General features: G+C 33.6%; 2 protein-coding genes across 2 annotated transcripts; one reads left to right on the top strand and one right to left on the bottom strand.

Annotated features, from left to right (window-relative positions):
- The first annotated feature begins 2,409 nt into the window (after window positions 1–2,409).
- Window positions 2,410–7,669, top strand: LOC123660909 (general odorant-binding protein 19d-like). Its single transcript, XM_045595927.1, has 5 exons — window positions 2,410–2,523; window positions 3,912–4,103; window positions 4,584–4,701; window positions 7,162–7,259; window positions 7,584–7,669. Exons 1-5 carry the CDS (start codon window positions 2,410–2,412, stop codon window positions 7,599–7,601), a joined length of 540 nt encoding a protein of 179 aa, XP_045451883.1. The 3' UTR covers window positions 7,602–7,669.
- Window positions 7,670–10,106: 2,437 nt separating this feature from the next.
- On the bottom strand, window positions 10,107–17,622 carry LOC123660762. The gene is made up of 5 exons (XM_045595795.1): window positions 17,224–17,622; window positions 16,755–16,903; window positions 15,646–15,724; window positions 13,444–13,653; window positions 10,107–10,374 (listed from the first exon to the last, which is right to left on the bottom strand). Exons 1-5 carry the CDS (start codon window positions 17,521–17,523, stop codon window positions 10,279–10,281), a joined length of 834 nt encoding a protein of 277 aa, XP_045451751.1. The 5' UTR covers window positions 17,524–17,622; the 3' UTR covers window positions 10,107–10,278.
- Between the last annotated feature and the right edge of the window lie 4,083 nt (window positions 17,623–21,705).

The raw sequence follows: 21,705 nt of genomic DNA, 5'->3' as shown, positions 1-21,705 counted from the left end.
TAGATCGACGAAAAAATAGTCAAGTAACTACGCGTTATCAAAGATTACTCAAAAAGTAGTTAACAGATCTCTATAACATTTATATATGACCACATGACAGGCTTTCGATTAAATTAAAAATTATTAAAATCGGTACACCCAGTAAAAAGTTATTGCGGATTTTCAAGAGTTTCCCTCGATTTCTCTGGGATCTCATCATCAGATCCTGGTTTCCTTATCATGGTACTAAGCTAGGGATATCTCCTTTCCAAAAAAAGGGTTTATCAAAATCGGTACACCCAGTAAAAAGTTATTGCGGATTTTCAAGAGTTTCCCTCGATTTCTCTGAGATCCCATCATCAGATCCTAGTTTCCTTATCATGGTACTAAACAAAGGATATCTCCTTTGCCAACAAAAACAGAATTATCAAAATCGGTACATCCAGTAGAAAGTTATGCGGTATAATACAACGTAGGTCGACGAAAAAAGCGTCAAGTAAAAACGCATTATTAGATATAACTCGAAAAGTAGTTGTTAGATCTCAAATAAATTTAAATGGGGCCAATTGACACATACCACCTTTCGATTAAAAAAAATTGTCGAAATCGGTCCACACGGTCAAAAGTTCTGATGTAACATACATAAAAAAAAATACAGTCGAATTGAGAACCTCCTCCTTTTTTGGAAGTCGGTTAATAAAAACATAATTAAATTAAAACTAAACACACATCAAATATTTCACAATATACTATATTATATGTAACTAGCTACTTATTATAATTATTTACCTACATTAATTTTGAAATGTACAATAACGAACATTAGGTATCATTGACAAAAACGGTGATGGGTAAATAATAGCCATGTATTTTTGTTCAATTTTGTTAACATTACTCAAAACCTTTGCAACAAATTATAGTAAAAACTTCCCGTTCACCTCAACTCACACTGTCTTCAAGGTGTTCCTCAAAGCCTGTTCCTCAAAGATCCTAATCAGAATGATCTTATTTTCCTAAAATCCATACTAATATTATAAATGTGAAAGTAAGTTTGTTTGTTTGTTCCACTTTTACGGCTCAAAAACTTGACCGATCGCCACGTAATTTTGATGCACACAGCGGGCTCAGAACGGACATAGAACATAGGCTACCTTTCATTCCATAAAAATACGCAGTGATTCCCGAGTGATTGCGAAAAATCGTAACGGGTTCAATGGTAATAGTTGCCGTTTACGTACTTTTGTATGTGGTATAAATATGAGATTACTTTTTTAATCGTTTTAATGTATTGGGTATTTTAATTTGTATCTTCGTTTGTTGCCGCCATTATATTTTGAAATGAAATAAGGTAAATAGGAGAACGCTGTCAAATGTCAATGTCGACTATTTATCAAGTTTTTTGAATGTTTCATTGTTTATAGATATTATTTTTTTTGGCACTGTTGGAAGCCATTAATCTGAATGAATAAATATTATTTTTATCAGTAAGAAAATAAACTTTTATTTTCTAACGTGTTTTTAAGCTTTTAATTTTTACAGCTTCAGCCTGTGATATCCCACTGCTGGGCATAGGGCTCTTTAAACACCTTCACACCCAGACCACGGCAAGCGTCTGTATGGCCAATACAAATGTTTGTAATGTGCGGGGATCGAACCCGCAACCACCAGCGCAACAGCCACAAACCAGTGCTGTGACCGTTGCGCCAAAACGGCGTTTAATTTTTGAACTCTACAATAATTATTTGTAAACTTAATATCTGCAAGTATGTTTATTATTTAATATGTATTGAAGGCCATTAATGCCTAGACATTATTAGGCTAAGCTAAATTATAGTTTCTACTCTGTCTGTAAATTTTATTAATTGTAATAACAAATGTGGATTTGGGGATAATTAAACATTAACACATTTTGATTGTTTTCATATACCTATTCATATTAAAAATACTAGATACATCAAGATATTGGTAGCCTTTAAATTTTAGATTTTCTCGGGCGGAGCGGAGATATATTACGATATAAGCCAGGATGATATGAATTTACGACTAACTTACCATCCCTTTTTCATATAAACCACCAATAACAATTCAACTTTTGAAAAAATAATTACACCTAACAATAAGAACAATCACTTTTACAGTATACAGCATCTTAAGTTATGTCAAAATAAATTGTACATGACGAACCCGTTGACACACACAGTTTCAGAGTTTTCACAGATTTCTGCAACGAGTTTATTTGCTTTTATTTAGGCCGTCTTGATAATATTCAATTAGAAAAATAAATAAAATTTAAAAGTACACAAAAATATTACAAATAATTATATAGAACTAAACGCTGCAAATAAATAGTTTATATATAAATCGTTAATCACCTAAATATTAAAACGACATCATCCGCAAAACTATTGTTTGCTCCATCCACAAATAAAAATGAAACGTATAAAAAGATTTTTGGATAAAAATCGATTTAGTAAAGGTTCAGCTGGAAACAAGATGACAACTTTAGTAGTTCTTTTTGCCTGTTGCTTTATTGGGATCGCAGTTGTGAGTAAAAAATTAACTGTATGTATGTATTCACTATATATATTTTATTAATAACAATTATGTTCACAAAAACTTTGTAGCAGGAAATTAAGCATAACTATATGCAGTGACTACTAATCTAGGTAATAAGCTAAAACTACCAGTAATAGTGGGATAAATATCACTCTTACTTAAAATCGGGGTAAAGTTGTTATTATGATTAAGTTTTGTAGTTCGGCAGTGGTTAATTACGTAAATAAAATATATCAAAATATTATTGGCGAATTTTAAAATAAAAATAAATTATTTATTATAAAAGCACGATAAACGTTTTACCTATTCTTGAGAGTGACCTACAGAAATCCGTCTTGAAAAAGAAGTTTGTCCACTTTATACAAAGTTAAGATAGTATAATTGTTTGACTTTTGATTGATTTATTGTAGAGACGTAGGTATATAAAAAATTGTTGACGTAATACTTAATTATTTTTCGCATCTGAATATACTCGTAGCTACTTCACTACATAGTATAAAACAAAGTCGCTTTCTCTGTCCCTATGTATGCTTAAATCTTTAAAATTACGCAACGAATTTTGTTGCGGTTTTTTTAATAGATAAACTGATTGAAGAGGAAGGTTTATATGTATAATACATACATAATATAGTAGATGAATACTGGTAGTTTTTGCAACCGTGCGAAGCCGGGACGGATCGCTAGTTCATTGTAAGTTTTTTAGGTACACAACATAAGACATACCATAAAATATATTTATCTATTATATTATAGATAATTTAAGGAGTCCCTATTAAATATTTGTTTTATTTTAATTTAACCATTTATTTTTAAAGTAAAAATATAAATAAATGTAATGACAATAAATTCTGTGAATATTTCAAGCATTCATTTTCGAGCAAAAACGAGCAAAAACAACACGTTTGATGTATGAGAGCCCTCTTAAGTATATATTTTATCTTGTTTTTTAGTATTTGTTGTTATAGCGGCAATACCTCCATCGTCTGTAAATATTTCAACTGTCTAACTAACACGGTTCATGAGCCACACAGCATAGTCACAGCCTGATTACAGACAGAAGGACGGAAGGACGGACAGCGGAATATCCTAAAAAGAAGAGAAAAGTCCCGTCAGCGTCGGATCACGTCCTAATTTTAATAAGCAGTCACTGGACTGTCAATCTGATTGCCTGTAGCATAAGCATTTTAGAACCTGTGAATGTTATATTTAAAATTAAAAAAATACTTGACAATAATCAATATTTTGCTTAGATACATGTTATAAAGTATATCCTTACTTTACGTTAACATTGCAAAAGTCGATTTCACTCATGATTGCTATTGCTTCTTCCAAAAGTTGCGTAGCGGTCGTTGCCTAACACGACAGATTACAATTAGGTACTCATTTACGAAATATTTCAGGCCCGGACTGACATCGAAATAAAGAAATGGTTCATTCAACAAGCGCTCGATTGTACCAAGGAACATTCTGCCACTAGTGAAGAGATACAAATGATAAAGGAACACAAAATTCCTAACAGCAATAATGCCAAATGTCTTATAGCTTGCATGTTTAAAAAACTGGATTGGGTGATTATTTTATGTTCATTAGTAACAACGATAAAACATTATTACAAGTTAACCTTATTAATAACTTTTAAAATTAAAAAAATTTCGTTGAGTCGATTACCGATTTTTAACTGAGGTAGGGCACAGCAGGAATTTCCTGCTCAAAATATGGAGCAGCCCGACTGGGATAGTACCTCGACCTTACAGAAGATCACAGCAAAATAATACTGTTTTCAAGCAGTATTGTGTTCCTGTTGGTGAGTAAGGTGACTAGAGCTCCTGGAGGGGATTGGGGATTGGGTCGGCAACGCACTTGCGATGCTTCTGGTGTTGCAAGCGTCTATAAGCTACGGTAATGGCTTACCATCAGGTGCCGTACGCTTGTTTGCCGATCTAGTGACATAAAAAAAAAACCCTAAATCCTAAAAACTATTTAAGCAAAATAGACACAATTCTATAGGTACCTACTTTACAGTATTGCGATATTTGTTTCTATTATAGATTGACGAGAAAGGAATGTTTAGTGATAAAAATGCATACAAGTGGTCTGAAAATGAATACCCAAGCGATCACGACAAGTTGGAGAACGCAAAGAAATTGTACGAACTTTGTATGAAAGGTAAGCATGTTTCAAAGTAGATACACGACCACCTACTACGGTTCGCTTTATATATGTTACCGGAAATGTATGTAATCCGTCATTGTATGTAATTCCTAGGAAATGTATCTAATTCCTAAAATCGCACGGAAATATGTTAAATAAATTATATTAGAAACATTTCCTAGGAAATCTATACATTGTCTAAACAGCAATGCCAGGGATTAAAAATGCCTTAGCAAGAAAAACTGTACTACAGCAAGATGTCTGTGCTATAAAAATAAATTATTTGTGTACTTCCAAGTGGCATTTCGGCTTACCCTGCAAAAATAAATAGCCATATGGACTGACTCGTTTACATTTAACACAATATAATAATATACTTACTTTAATATTGTGACTTTTATAATTACATAAATAACAGACTGATTACTTACCGAACGAAAGTTTGACTTTATAAGAATCAGACTTAATATGTCGATTTTGTGATAAATACATTTTAAAAGTTCCTAGATACCTGCAACCTGCAGGCCTAGCATGCGCGCCACGACAAAATTTTGTCTACCCCTTTTCTCGCATTATCTCTCTATGTCTACAGTAGCTAACATGCGTGCACGTGATACTCTTCTCGTTACGTCAATAGAAGAGATAATCATTAAATTTTAGTGATCTGTGATATTTATCTCTACGGAAGCTAACATGACATCGTAATTTTGTCGAATTTTGTCGTTTTAGGAAGAGAAACTTCTCGTCTTCAATATTATCGACGAGAAAGACGATAAGTAAAAAATAAATAAGACCGGGTGCCTATTTTTTGTATACCATGGCGTTTCCCTATTATAATTATATAATTTCGGTATACGAAGAGCGGGAAGCGCGAAAAGTCGAGTGAAGTGTGCCATATAATGGCACAAAAAACGTATTTGCGCCCTGTTGCTTCTTATTCTAAAACATTGCGTGATAGAATTACAATTATCTAATGTGCGACAAGATATAAAGCACAACACGAGCATATTGTTTTACATATATATTTAAATTCATTTACTTACGCCGTTTTATTTTCCATATTAGATTTTTTAAATTTGATATACACTTTTTATCTTAGCCAAAAGGCCGAGAACATTGTTAAATAAAACATGTGTCACTCGTTTGAAATTATACTGTGAATCCAAACGTTGGCTCATCCCGGTTCGGCACGATGGTCAATAACCTTGTAAATTCAACTTTACGACATAAGAAATAAGAATGATATTCAGTTGTGATTATGGTTGATAATGTTTAATTTTTGAAATTCCTTCTTTATTAAAATTTCATAATCGAACGAATTACAAAGTGTTTTGAATTTTGGAAGTGATAGGCGAAATTATAAGATTCTTGTATTTCTTGTTTTTTAAATTAGTTTAATAGTTAGTTAGTTAGTGTTGTTAGTTAGTAATATTTAGTTAGTGTTTATATTTTTCATTATAAAAAAATGGTATATTTTTTTGTAAGGGCAGCACAATTTTCTCTACTCGACAAGGCGAAGTCTTCGGAAGAGAATTTTGTCTCTCGTAGTGCGCATGTTAGGGTAATCGAGAAAATACTCGATGTAGACATTATCTTTCTCTCTCGTCAAGAGATATCTCGTTGTACGCATGCTAGGCCTGCAGGAACGTTGTTGTCTCAACGAGTGCTTTAATAAAAATTATTATTCTTATTTTAACAACGTGGTTTATTACAAAAGCATTTTTTTATACATTTCCTAATACGATATTGGAATTATACACTTACAATTCCTAGGAATTGTGCACATTTCAGGACATTTATGTATTAAATAGTTTTTGAAACAATATTCTATACATTTCCTAAATAGCTTCGGAATTATATAAATTTCCTAGGATTTGTATACAATTCCTAGATTTCATACGGTAACATATATATATATATATATTTAACTATTAAGAATAATGTAGAGATGCACCGCTACACCAAAAAATATATGTAATGATTTCACGTTGCCTACAATGTATTCAGTAATAAATAATGTTTAGTTGTTTTTATCATCAAATTGTATTACGTTTAAGGGCCGGTTTCGCCGGTTGGGGATAAATTTGATCTTGCTACAAATAGACTAATAACAGGAGGTAGAACAGGCCATTAAGACCTGTTTTTCTTCAATTAATAAACTTCAACTTTCACTTTTTGCGAATAGAAATATCTCTAAAATATAGTGAGATTCGATCGTAAAAAACAATATATCAAAAACTTTTATCTGTTGGATACCGTCATCCTTTAAAGTGTTAACTTTAACCGGTGATACAGGTCAATTTTTAAGGCAGAATTTTAGTCTAGTTTGCTGATGTTATCCGAACATCTTATACTATTTGTTAATCGTAATTAGTACAAAGGCTTGCCTAGTGTGTCACTGGATAATACCAAATATTTAACATTCTTAATTTCATTTTATATATATATATATATATATATATATATTTACTACATAACTATTTTGTTTAAGTCAACGAAAAATCTCTAACGATAAAGAAGGATGCGAGAGATCAGCTCTATTAGCTACGTGCTTGACTGAACACGCCCCCAAAGTAAGTCACCTAATTAACGCATATCAATAGATCGGTGCATTATATAATATATCAATTCTAACATTTCCGCATTCAAGTAAAGAAGTTTTGTTATGTACTATTTATATTTAATTTAGGAAGATGTTAAAATTTGAAAACAATTTTTTTATTATATAATTTGTTTCATAAAGTTCAAGCCATTATATATACCAAGCTATAATGTTATTTTATTTATTCAAGACTTATTCAATTAAGAATAAATGCTTAAAATTTGCTTATAACGACGCTCACGATTCTTCAAATATTCCATTAAGCTCATTAATAATTATTTCTATTACTTTTCAGATGGGATTTTTCTTGTAACGACCAGATTCTTCATATATTATACTTTACATTTTATAATTTTTTTTACTACAAAACTACATGTGAAAAATTATAAATGTATAAACTTGCACATAAATATGTTTTCATTATTCATTATGTATATCCTTCCTACGCAGTCTTTTTTTTTTGTTAAAAGTTATTGGGTACTTAGAATAATACTTTTACTCTCTGAATAAATAGGTATAAAAATAAAAAGGCAAAAAGTTTATTCGATTATTATTAATTGCAAAATATTCAACACATTTTTTTTTGTGCCTATGAAAACAAAATTGAAAAAACAAAACACTTCTAAATTAAAAACAATTCAAACAGTACAGTATATTGCAAAACTCTTTCATTAAATAATAATAGTTGTGGCTATAAAAAAATTATACTGACTTCACAAAAAAAGTCTATATTCACTACAGAAATTATGCTTTTCTTAAATTTTTTTTAGCTATTCATTAATAGCCAATCGAAATAATTTATAATTTAACTTAAAATTACACATAATAGGCACATATAAACACATACAAAGACACAGCAGACAACAGAGTACAGAAATATACAAAGAAATAAATATGCCAAAACTTGAAAAATGATCCAAATAATCATGTCACATACATAACAAATTTTCCACTAAATGAGGAACGGAAATTTAAATAGGAATTTTGAATTTTAATACTTCCTGCAATTAATGACTGAAAGTAATATTCTAAATAATTACAAACCTTTTATTGTGAAGCCAGTAAAACGATACATATTACACAGATACAAAACAAATCAAAAAATAATAACACCTACCAACCACGTTTTTAAAACAACTACATACTTTTTTTATTAAAATTAAGATGAAATTTAAATAATTTCTTGGCACTTTTGAAAAACAGTAAATAGAAAATAAACTCAATAACGATGGAAAATATTACTCATTTTATTTCGTTCGTTATTCTATAATTCGTTTCAAGTAACTGAGCTGTAAAGTAAGTAAATATTTAAAATTATATGATTAACAAAATACAGACTTTTAAATGACTCCATCTCTATCATTTTGGAAATAACAACCTGATACAAACTTTATACATTTTTATGAAACGATTACAAATATTCCTTATCTGCTTTATGTATACATAAAAATATTGTTTTAGTGATTTCACAGACTTAATATGGTAGACAAAAATATAAATTCAAAATTATTATATTTCATGATTCTTCACGATTCATTTCTGATTTATTAAACCTCTGTTCATTTATTATAATTAATTATTAAGTTATTACTATCGATAAACATACATCTAATGAATAATTAATTAGATTATCGCACAATGGGTGCTTAATAATATTTAAAACAAACAACAAAAAAAAACTAATAAATACTACATACTTAACAAACGTTGAAATTAAAAGTGAAAGTACAGTGAAAAATAAAAACATAAATTTCAATATTTTTGGTGACAAAAAAGGTGTATATTAAATAAAAATGTGTAAAAAGGTAATGGTAAATGGTAAATGTGTAATGTGTACAAAGTGTATTGTGCATGTAAGTAAAAACTTTTTCGAGAAATTGTAGATTCGAAGAAGACTAGCCAAATCGGCTATGTAATTTAACGCCTAAAATTATAATACGTGTTTTTATTGATATATTCGATTATACAATACAAATTCTATATTATAATAATAGTAATATTTTATGTCTAGTATTTTTTTAATAATTTTATTACTTATTGTTTAATATGTAAATCTTATTGATCTAAGGATTCTTATAATCGAGAAGTTGGAAATATTTGAGTACAGTACATGAATAAGTTTTTAAAAAAATAGTTAGTTCAGCAGTCAGAAAATACTAATTAATTAAGAAAATACATAACTTGTAAAAAACTTCATATATTTAAAGTGTAATCAGTTCTGATATACATAAACCACGAAGATTAAAAAGTAAGCCAAATAAATTTAATTATAAACATTTAGATTAATCCGATTATTGTAATTAAAGTGTACAATACCTCTAAATATGCATGCTGAAATAACTAAGGAGTTGATAGTGTTAGTATTTGAATTATATACATCATATTTACTTTCAAATCACTGAATAAAAGATTACAAATACATCAATATATAAATAATATTATAAAAATTATTCAACTTTCACTTTCAAGTTTATATAATCGTTACGATTGATCCCCGTGTGTGTCAGCGCCATGACGTATGATATTCGAATTTTAATGGTGGAAAATTGATGAAAAATGTCGCTATCGTAAACTCGATCGCTTTTGTACCTATTTTGTTGTGAAATAATGAACTGAACCATATAAAATTATAAAATAATATTTCAAAAAAGTCGTTTGCGATACTTAGGCTTTACCGATACAATTAAAAAACCATAGATTAATCAATTACCCCCCTACGTTAGTATTTTTTTTTTTTTGTAATGTATTTGATATGTATATCAGATATATTTTATTATAAGTTATTTATATGTTGCGAGCTTTTTCAAATAAATAAATAAAGTTAAAAAAAATTAATGTATGACTACACTTGCAATAATAACAGAGATAGCAATTTTTTTGTGATAGCGACAATTTTTAGCAATCAAACCCTGATTGGATTTAAGCGTCAAAGTCCATATTGTTCACTCTATCAACACTAGCTGACCTTCATTGAGGGGGTCCTCGCTATGTTATATGCTGTCATAGCTGTTGGGGTCGGGTGTCGTCGCTGGGCCAGGTCCTCTGGCGGGTAATTTAAACCCGTTCAATGCAAATGCCCAACCATCCTATAAAATTTCAAAGAATATTTTAGAAACATTTAAAAAAACATATCAGGTATTAAAAGCGGGATAATCGACATTGGCCTGAAAACACAAGAGTCACCTGGTAAATATTACAAAACTAAAATGTTTCTTTAAAGGCAGAACCAGATTTTAAACAAGCAGAATATATATGGACATAATTTTAGAATATATGTAGACATAATTTTTCAGAAGTCTGTTTGTAATATTAAAATAACCGCTTTTTACTAAATTAATATGTTCCTTATACATGGTACATATACCAAAATAACATTTTTTATAATTTTTGTTTGTCTATCTGTCTGTCTATCTGTTTGTTCCGGCTAATCTCTGAAACGACTCGACCGATTTTGAGAGGACTGTCACTAGCAGATAGCCGATCCAGTAAGGAGTAACATAGGCTACTTTTATTTTAGAAAATTATTTATTTTATAACTCTGCGAACTGAACAAGAACTTTTTTGTTAAATTCCACGCGGACAAAGTCGCGGACACACCTAGTAATAAAATAAATTTACAACTCATTTAATAATATTATTAACTCTTTTCTGAAAATTAATTTTGACCTTTGAGTGCGAGGCCTTTATTTATTTATTTATTTAAGTTAATATAACAGACTGACAACTACCATAAGCTTCGGCCTGTAACATCTCATTGCTGGGCATAGGCCTCTTTCCCTATGTAGGAGAAGAATCAAAGCTTAATCCATAACGCTGCTTCAATGAGGGTTGACGAATATATTCCCTACTATGAGTAACGATCGCTATCAGGTGTACATGATTACAACCGGGACCGACAGCTTAACGTGCTCCCCGAGGCACGGTGGGGAGACCTACAAGGACTAACACCCAGACTGGAAATAAATATTTGTATAAACACAAATATCCACTCCGAGCGGGAATCGAACCCGCGATCGTCGGTGTTAGGCGCCGCCGACACAGCACTCGCACCATTACACCACTACCATAGCAGTATAACACCCTTCATAATTAATCTTATACATAATTATATATAAAACAAAGTCGTGTTTGTGACAACATTTATAACACAAGAACGGCTGGACCAACTTATATGATATTTGATAGTCTTAGGATAATAAGTATTAAAAACATTAGAAAATTGACGAAAGAAAAATAAAAAAAATGGTTGTCTATAGTCGGTTTACGGACGATAGTTGTACGTGATAACGTCATAAAGAAACATTGATGAAATATTGAAAATTATAAATTGAATTGAATTATTATCACTGAATTATTTCGAACTGCTAGCTCTGACGTCTCGCGAGAAGAGAGATAAATGTGTCACAAGCCAACGCTAGGGCTAAGCGCGCACTGGCGGCCAGGCCACAGCGGCCAGTATTGCGACCAGGCCGCGAGTGTCGCGACCAGCCGCAAGCGTCGCTCCCAAGCCATAGCCCATAACGATATAATTTGAACACTCCGTGAAGAGTAAAACATCTATCCGCGGCGACCAGTGCGCGCACACTAGCGCACGACGAGCAGACGACGATACAATTCTTCGAATCTCGATGGCCGCGGCGGCCGGCTGGCCGCAGGTACGCCGCAATGATCTCGTTGGCCGCGTATAGTGCGCGCTCTATGATACGATGTACATACATTTCGCTGGTCGCCGCGGCCCGGCCGCTGCGGCCAGGCCGCCAGTGCGCGCTTAGGCTAGGGCCGATCGTGCCTCTCTATCGCTTGTTCCGCGCTCTCGCTTGCACGCCCAGGCTCAGGGGGAACGTGATACTTTTTCGTGCGAGCAGACGGTGTTCATCGATTTATAAGTCGTTATCACCTCAAAAAAAATTTTAATACAAATATTCATGGGTTTTGTAACTGTCAAACGTTTAATGTTCACCCCATCGATACGAAAAACTCTCCTCAAATGAAAGAACGTATTTAAATAATAAATAAATAAATATCAGTAGTCAATAATTAAAAAGGATTGACATATATTAGTTGTCAAATATTTAAATAATTAAATAAAAGCTTCACACTAAACGGCCCCCAGTAGGAATTCTTCTGTACGGGGAACACACACAATACACAAGCACAAACGCCTAGACCACGACAAACATCTATCAGGACAATACAAATGTCTGTCGTGAGTGGGAATCGAACTCGCAACCATCCGTGCAACAGGCAGTGCTGTAACCGCTGCGCCAACGCGTCGTCAATGTCAATATTTATGCGTGCGTTAAGAAATTTATTTTGTATAAACAGCTTTCTTCCATATGCTAATGATGCACTTTTAACAGCGAAAAATATATGTAAAGACATTAATTTTAATCATATATCATATATGTATTTGACTAGCCCTTTGGCGCAGTTTATAGTGAGCCTGCTCCGAGGGTTCTGGGTTCGATTTCCACCCCAAGTCCGGGTGTAATATAAATATTCATTTATATATTTATATATGTATGTTTATCAAAAAAAATATATATGTAGCTATACCAGTCGGCTGTTACCTATAACACAAGTATTAAGTTACTTACTTTAGGAACAGACGACCACGTGTGTATTGTGTAGATATTTATTTATGTATTTATAACCGACTTCCAAAAAAGGAGGAGGTTCTCAATTCGTCTGTATTTTTTTTTTTTTATGTATGTTACATCAGAACTTTTGACCGGGTAGACCGATTTCGACAAATTTTGTTTTAATCGAAAGGTGGTGTGGGCCAATTGGTCCCATTCAAATTTATTTGAGATCTAACAACTACTTTTTGAGCTATATCCAATAATGCGTTTTTACTTGACGCTTTTTTCGTCGACCTACGTTGTATTATACCACATAACTTCTACTGGATGTACCGATTTTGATAATTCTTTTTTTGTTGGAAAGGGACCATATTAAATTAGTGTACCTAACACTAATTTAATATGGTCCTTATCATGGTTGGTGTAAAATTATGATTTGAGACCAAAACACGTTAAAAAAGGGCAAATATTTGCCAGTTGATATGATTATGATTACCATTTTATTTTATTCTAAGAGACATATACAATATGCAGTTATCTGAAAAAGTATTTTTTATTATGAAATAAACATACCTTGACTAGATTTGGTAAATCTGACCAGAAACTTAAATTCGGTACAACTTCGATTCCAGTCGCTCCCATTAGGAATTTCTTAGTACAAATCCCAAGTACAAGATATAATATCACGAACGAAAAGAATATGATAAGCAAAGTGGACCCGAAGGAGCGTCCCTCCTCTTCAATAAGCGTCAGACAAGCTCGCCTTGAATATAACGTTAGTACCTGGAATGATATTACTGGGTGAGAATAGTTAAAATAAGTAAATAGCTTACATTTAACTGGTTTTGAATATTAACTTCTTCTACAAGTTAACACCTAAACTGAAACTTACAAAGGGTCAATACAAATATTTGAGAAACATACATTAAGTACAAACACTCTATTGTGTGGTGCATACAGTCGCCTAAAGCACAGCTTGTCTCGGATTCAATTTCCGTTGGTGCACTGATAACTGTCAAACTGTCTGTCTATGTGGGTCTCCTCATCGAATCTCTGTCTCCTGACTCTACTGAGTCAGTCCCGATTGTTATCATAGAAACCTGCTAGTGGTACTTTTATTAGGGAAGACACCTGCCAACTTGCAACTTGCAGTAGAGCAGCGTGGTGGATTTAGCTCCAACCCTAATACATGGAGAAAATGCCCTATCCCAATAGTAGAATAGAAACACAACATCATAGAAAATCGCAGTTTCTAGTGGTAATTGTAAACCAAGTATTTTTACTTCATATGAGAATTTGAAATATTAACTTCCACAAGATAACTAAGTTACGGCTGAGTTAACTGAGGTAGGGCACAGCAGGGGTGTCAGTTGTCGGTAACCTCCTCGCGGTGCACCCTGGGCAACGGGACGGGCAGCAGTGTCACGGTCGGGGTACTGCTGCTCGTCGCGGCTAACGATCGACTCGTGGGAAATGCGCTCCCATTATACCAGAGTTGTCCCGTGGGGGAATTCTCCGGTAGTACTGTGCTCGCGCGCCTGGCCACCACGGGGGATGGACGGGTCAGGCGTGCGCTCACCCCGCCATCGGACGGAGCGGGCAGGAGTCCTGGTTGCTCACCGTCCTTTTCTCGTAATCCTGTTTCGTGGTGTCGAGGTCATGTCTCGCGGCCACGTACGGGACCGAAGGTCTTGCCTTAACCGGCCGGACCGTGAGGAATAAAACCTCTATAAAAAATTACCCCAAATCCCAAGCAGCGACACAGCGTGAGGGGGTGCATGGCTGATGGGAAGTAAAGTGCTGGAGCACCGCCCACTGCGGTGCTGTAAATGCATAGGACATACTCGCCCGACGTGGTCGTTCGCGGTCGACCGAAGCAGGCTATGCTTCCGGTGCGGGAAAGAAGGACACATTGCCCGCACCTGTACTACGTACGGCTACGCCGTGTTGTGCAGTCTGCAGCAGCGCCGGCAAACCGGCAGCGCACATTAAAGGCGGGCGAGATTGTCGTCCCCCAAAGATAGGAAAAACTGCGGAGAGTAACTCAAACGCTCCCAGTAATAAAGCTGCGGAGGAAGCTGCGGAGGAAGCCCCCAGGCAATAGAGTGCTCTCGGTGCTCGTGAGCGCTCTATAATCGAAGGAGGCTGCAGCGCGTGTGGCGATCCGCCGGGCCGTCGCGGTGCATGCTAACGCGATCCCGTAGCGCTCGTCTAGGACGTTGAGGAAACCGCTGGTTTTTAGTGGGCAGTCCGGTGCATTCTGTCTGCGTCGGGAGCCCCACTCTCTCGTCGCCTAAGGGTGGCGGGGTCAGTGGGTAAAGGCATTTTCCAGCGTAAAAAAAGGTAGGGCACAGCAGGTTGCATAGCGGCAGGTTTTTTGCGGACTTAGTTGTATATAAAAAAAAGGTTAATATTGGTTTTATTTAATAAATATTTAGTTAGAAACTATTTTTTATACCAATGATTGCGTTTATTGCAACGAAAAAAAAATTCAATTACATCGAAAAGAAATACAAGAGTAGGTATTCAAGAGTCAATTAAGTCAGCATTATTAAGGGTAACTCAAATTGTACTACCAAATGACAAGCACCAGCATCCGATTTAAAAAAATATATCAAATCGGTAAAAACAATTAAGTTGAAATGAGAATCTCCCTCTTTTGAAGTTGATAAAAATATGTTTCAGCATTTATCACAACACTTAACATTTATCATTTTTATTGTATTTCACAACATTAAGCAATAAAATGTTCCTCATTTTTCTATTCATACTTACAATGTTATCAGGATCTACGGTTGATAAAAGATGTAGTTCATCATCTGTTTCAGCACATACTAATGTAACAATTGTTGATCTGTGCAGATAAAAATTTTACATCATTAAAATTGCATATCTGTCATAATTAAAACATAACAAAACTATAGAAATCTATACTATTATACTAATTAATTAATTTGTATTTTTATGCACACCAAATCCAATATCAAAAATCCTATATGAATTAGAATGCTCAATGTATGTATGACGAAAACACAAATTGTTTTTAATACAAAAAATTATTATTGATATATTATTAATATTTTACATGAATTAATAAAACTGATAATGCAATATTTTTATTTTTTTAGATCGTAATTAAAAAGTATAAAAAATAAACATTAAAAAAATTATTAAATTGCAACATTTTAAAATATTTTGTTTATATTTTTCAAATTATTATTATTATTATTTTTAAATATCTATTGATAAGAAAAAATATTGGTGAATTATTATGAATTATGTAAGAATAAATTTTAACATTTTATGAAATCTTATATTTTATGCAATAAAATTACACAATTTTACAAATATGTAATTCAATAACAGTTACATTAACATTAACATATTAATAAAAATACAGAATTTCGATGAGTAAAAATTGTTATATCAACTTGAATATGAAAAATTTCATCATCTATGTTAAACAGAAACCTGTTCTGTAATTATTCTAAACTGTTTAAGATGACTTTGGACTCCATATTAATTCATAAAACTGGTTTCTTTAGAATATACTACTTGTATACAATGTAACCAGCATAAACCTAAATATTAGGAGTTCAAATTTAAAGAACTGTACAATAGGCAGTACTTAGTACAATTTATTAATTATTTCAGATTACTAGTTTGTGAAAAGTTTAAGTGTCATTTAAAATTAATATAAACATTAGAAATATAAGCCCAGTTACAATATGACACTTTTATTTAATTACCAATCGATATTTAAAATATTGAGAAATTTAAAGTGACAATTTCGGTAAGTCCTGTACAACTGAAAATGTTAAGTGGCCTTGAAAACCTAAAATTAATCATATAGGGTATTTTTAAGTTACAAAATAAATACTTACGATGGACCATTAAAGTAATAAATTGATTTTCCATCTGGTGTAAAGTGTGATCCATTGGTTTTACCTAAAAACTCATAGTTACCACCATCTTTTTTATATAGTTTTTCAGTTTGGTTAGTTAAATCAAATACATTTTTATATCTGCATATCTGAAAAATATTAGTTAAATAATAAGAGTTGACATTAGTTAAGTAATATGTGTATAAAAATATCAGGTACCCACTTCAATTACAAAAAAAAAACTATGACAATAAATAAATACTAATTAAAACCATGTAACATAAAAACTCAATAAAATTGATATACACTCATTATTTTTATATTTATATTGTTATTTTACAACAACTATTAATATAAACAAACAGATAATATTATAATATTAACACTTAATTGTTTGCAAGCCATATGTGACTAACATAGAAGGTATGTACAAATCTAAGAAAAACGAAACTGAATACTGAAACCTTACCGACAGTGGTTTGTCACAGGAATTGTTAGACGCAGTGTCGTTTATTGGAAGCATTACATCCGAGCACGGATGATAGTAATAAGTACTCAATTCAAATTGAGTTCCATTATTCTTTACTTTATATGACTGCGTAGAATAAAATGTCCCTTTTACAGTAGGCGATAAGTCAATACCGGTGCCATTAGGGTATTCACAAGAACAAGGCCCCTTTGATACACACACATCTTGGGCGTATACTGTTTTTAATAGGAACACATGAGACACAAATAAATGACAAAATATTTTACTTAAATCGAACATTTTTATTACAACAAAATAACTACTTAGACATTTAGAGTGACAATCACAATTCGGTGTTCAAAATGTCGGAAAAGTTACCAGTTACTAAAATATTTTACCCCTAATGTTATTGTTCATGTATGATGTTTACACTTCGTATATAAAATAGTATAAATAAACGATTATTTTAAACTTGTAACTGTTTATAATATTAAACAAATTAATGGTAAAGTAAACATTTTACGAAAAAAAAAAAAACTGGTCAAATATTTCAACAATTTTATTTGTATGGAATATTTGTTTATGAGATACGATTACTATTTTCATATCTTTCAATAACTCGTTTCTTTCTTCCTCTAGATGTTCTTTTAAATTTACTGTTGATTATTGAGTTTAAAAGTATAAAGTTTTATATCATATAAATTATGTAAATAATGATAAGTAGATAGTAAAAGTTTTAAAGGAAAAATTTATTTTTTTCATTTTAGCGCATTCAAATAAAAGCTTGTTTTTCAAAAAGGTTTTTTATTTTTAATTTATATGTATTGATACAAAATCAAAAAACTATATAATACTTTTTTATTACCACAAAGCATATCTTAAAATATTATACCAAATAAGGAAAGCCTCAATACTTTTTAGCATCTTATAATTATTACAGTCTGTTAATTGCTACTGTTAACAATGATATAATATTCAAAACACGTGTAATGAATGTTAAAATAAGAATAGGGACTTGAACTGTTAGCACAGCTTCTGTATTCTCCATCCTACGTGATGTTGGCGATATCATTTGTACTCTTTTAACACCATTAACTCCAACAATCCATGGATTTTTAATTTAAACACTACTACTAAACCAATTTTAATGAAACTTGGACTATTTCCTGAGTTTGAATATACTTTATTCAAATAAAAAAGAATCAACTTAATATAGCTTTTAGAACAAAATACAAACCACAAGACACTTACGGATTTTAGTGCACGTACCTGGAAGCCTAAAGAGATCATCATACTAAATTATTATCCAATTCCAATAATATCACACAAATTGCTCAAACTAAAATAAACAGGACCTGTTCAATCTTTTTACAAAACTCCAAGGTTGGCGTTGTAGTGTGTGCTACCTACTTACCAGGTATAATTGTCGTCGAGTCGGATCGAAGTCGAGTCGAGTCAGTGTCGAAGAGTTTTTTTAGACAAATTAACAGTTTTGTATCCATACATTGACGTATAGTTTATTGTTACATCAATTTAAGCGAATAAAACGGTGTAGAAGTGTTTTTTTTTCTCTAACTAGTTTTGTGTTTGTAGTTTTTTCAAAAAATTTACACGATACTTAGGCGAAATGCAGCATTTGTTTTTTAAAATGATTTTCAATATTGGTTTAGTAGTTCCAGACATTAACTCCTACACATATACAAATAAACTTACAAACTTCACTTCTTTATACTATTAGGCCTTGTGACCTTCTTTGGCTTCCCATGGGTAGTATAATAACCGGTTCGAAACCCCTTTTGGATTTATTATAACGCACATAATTTTTCGCGTAGTTGTTTCAGCCTAGTTGGATAATATGGCCTAAGTAGATACAATCCTGAATAACTTCGAGAAGGGTACCATCAAGCGATACCGGTCTGGGTATAACTTGGCTGTTAAACATAACTTTCGTTTTTTCCAACTTCATAAACTGATTCCAAAACTGGTTCGTAGGGATGACGTTTAGGCCACCCAGCATTTGGCCTAGCTCGCCCAACGTCCCCGCAGAGATGACGATATCGTTGGTGAAACGAAGGTGCGATATGTATTCGCCTTTGTCGTTTGATATACTGCCTGAGGTTGCTCATGCTATCAGCCATTAGACAGATATCATCGGCGTAAAGAACTTCCAGTACCGGACGCTGTTGAACTTTGCCTTTGGCTCTAAATCGAGACACTGGACAAATATACAAGAACTGATGGCGGGATCTTTAATTTAAAGATCCCGCCATCAGTTCTTGTATTTATAACTATTTGACCGCTGCTACTTCAGAGCGCATCCTTCAGCACTGCAGCGAAATAGCGAGCAAAAAGTGAAGGTGCCATAACACAACCCTGTTTGACACCTTTGGTCACCGGGAATTGATCAGAGAAGCAACCTTCATGTACTACTCTGGCAAACATGCCATCGTGAAGGTGTCGTATTATGTTGATAAACTTCTCTGGGCAACCCACTTTCTTAAGTAGTATCCAGAGTGCAGCTTTCGGGACTCGATCAAACGCCCTTTCGAGGTCGGCAAAGCACAGATACAGATCACGGTGTTGTCTTAATATATAGTTAACAATTTCAATTTTTTTTCTTCTTTATTAATAAGTGTCTTATATACTGACAAATTTACTTGTTTTATTTCTATTTTCCTTATTTATTTTTGCTTGTGATATCTAGTTTTATAACTTAATATCTAGTTCTAGCGTTTAATAACAAAATTTTTACGTGCTTATTCACTACAAGACCTAAATCTAACAAATTTATAGCTTATTCTTAACTTAATTTAACTACTTATTCTATCATCATCATCATTACAGCCTATACAGTCCACTGCTGGACATAGGCCTCCACAAGTTTACGCCAAAAATAACGTAAACTCATGTGTTTTGCCCATAGTCACCACGCTGGGCAGGCGGGTTGGTGACCGCAGTACTGGCTTTGTCACACCGAAGACGCTGCTGCCCGTCTTCGGCCTGTGTATTTCAAAGCCAGCAGTTGGATGGTTATCCCGCCATCGGTCGGCTTCTTAAGTTCCAAGGTGGTTGTGGAACCTTGTTATCCCTTAGTCGCCTCTTACGACACCCACGGGAAGAGAGGGGGTGGCTAAATTCTTTAGTGCCGTAGCCACACAGCACTTATTCTATGCTTATGACTTATATACTATCATATAACCTTTTCACATTTGCCTAGATTATATGTTAAGTATCTAAAACTACCTTGTCATACCACACATAGAGGCACTGCACAGGAATCCGAGGTCACGCATTCCCATCTTGTTCTGTAGGAATTTTGTTTCACAGTAAACTGCAAGTCTTCTCTGGAGCAGCATGGTGGATTAAGCTCAAATCGTTCTCCTTTGTGGAAAAAGAGGCCTATGCCCAACAGTGGAATGATACAAGCTGAATGCGAAGTACGTTTGAATGACTTTCCGCCGTCATTAATTTTTTTAAGAATTCTTAAGTTATGAAAGAAAATGAAAAAACAATTAGTGACCTGTGAACCGTGTGTGGCCCGTGTGGTTACGGTATTAAGAATATAGCCACCCCTTTCTTCCCGTGGGTGTCGTAAGAGGCGACTAAGGGATAATACAGTTTCAATACCACCTTGGAATTTAAAAAGCCGACCGATAGTGGGATAACCATCCAACTGCTGGCTTTGAAATACACAGGCCGAAGACAAGCAGCAGCGTCTTCGGTGCGACAAAGCCAGCCCTGCGGTCACCAACTCGCCTGCCTAGCGTGGTGACTATGGGCAAAACACATGAGCGCACTTCATTTTTGGTGCGAACTTGTGGAGGCATATGTCCAGCAGTGGACTGTATTAGGCTGAAGTGGTGAAGTGAACCTGTGAACATCTCATTGCTTTCTACAGTTCTTCCTCTCATTGTCATTCATTATAGTACTTAGCAAAGACCTCCCTCCCCTTTCATTTGCAAACGTATTTGACGGAAGACCACTACTGCGAAAAAATACATAATTATACATCTATTTTTTTATCAATAAACTATTATTATTATTGAATTCATTTCAGCCTATGGCAGTCCATTGCTGGTCATAGGCCTCCCCAAGCTCGCGCCAGACATCCCAGTTTTCCGCAATCCTCATCCAGCCTACACCGGCAATCTTACGTAGATCGTCGGTCCAACGGGCCAGAGGACGTCCCACACTGCGTTTGCCAAGACGTGGTCTCAACTCCAGGACTCGTCTACTCCAACGGCCATCGGTCCTGCGACACAGATGACCAGCCCACTGCCACTTCAACTTGCTAATTCTTTTATTTTAGAATTCAGGTGGGGTCAAAAAAATTATCAAACAAATTGTTTCAATAAAATAAGTAATAATTAAATAAAGAAACGCTTCACACTCAACGGCCCCCAGTAGGATTTTCTTCTGTGTCGGGGTCCGGAAACACACACAATACACGAGCACAAACGCCCAGACCACGACAAACATCTA

This window comes from Melitaea cinxia, chromosome 16, assembly GCF_905220565.1.
Source record: "Melitaea cinxia chromosome 16, ilMelCinx1.1, whole genome shotgun sequence".
Taxonomy (NCBI): domain Eukaryota; kingdom Metazoa; phylum Arthropoda; class Insecta; order Lepidoptera; family Nymphalidae; genus Melitaea; species Melitaea cinxia.
Note: the sequence above shows the minus strand (reverse complement) of the source record. Positions and strands in the feature narration are given on the sequence as shown.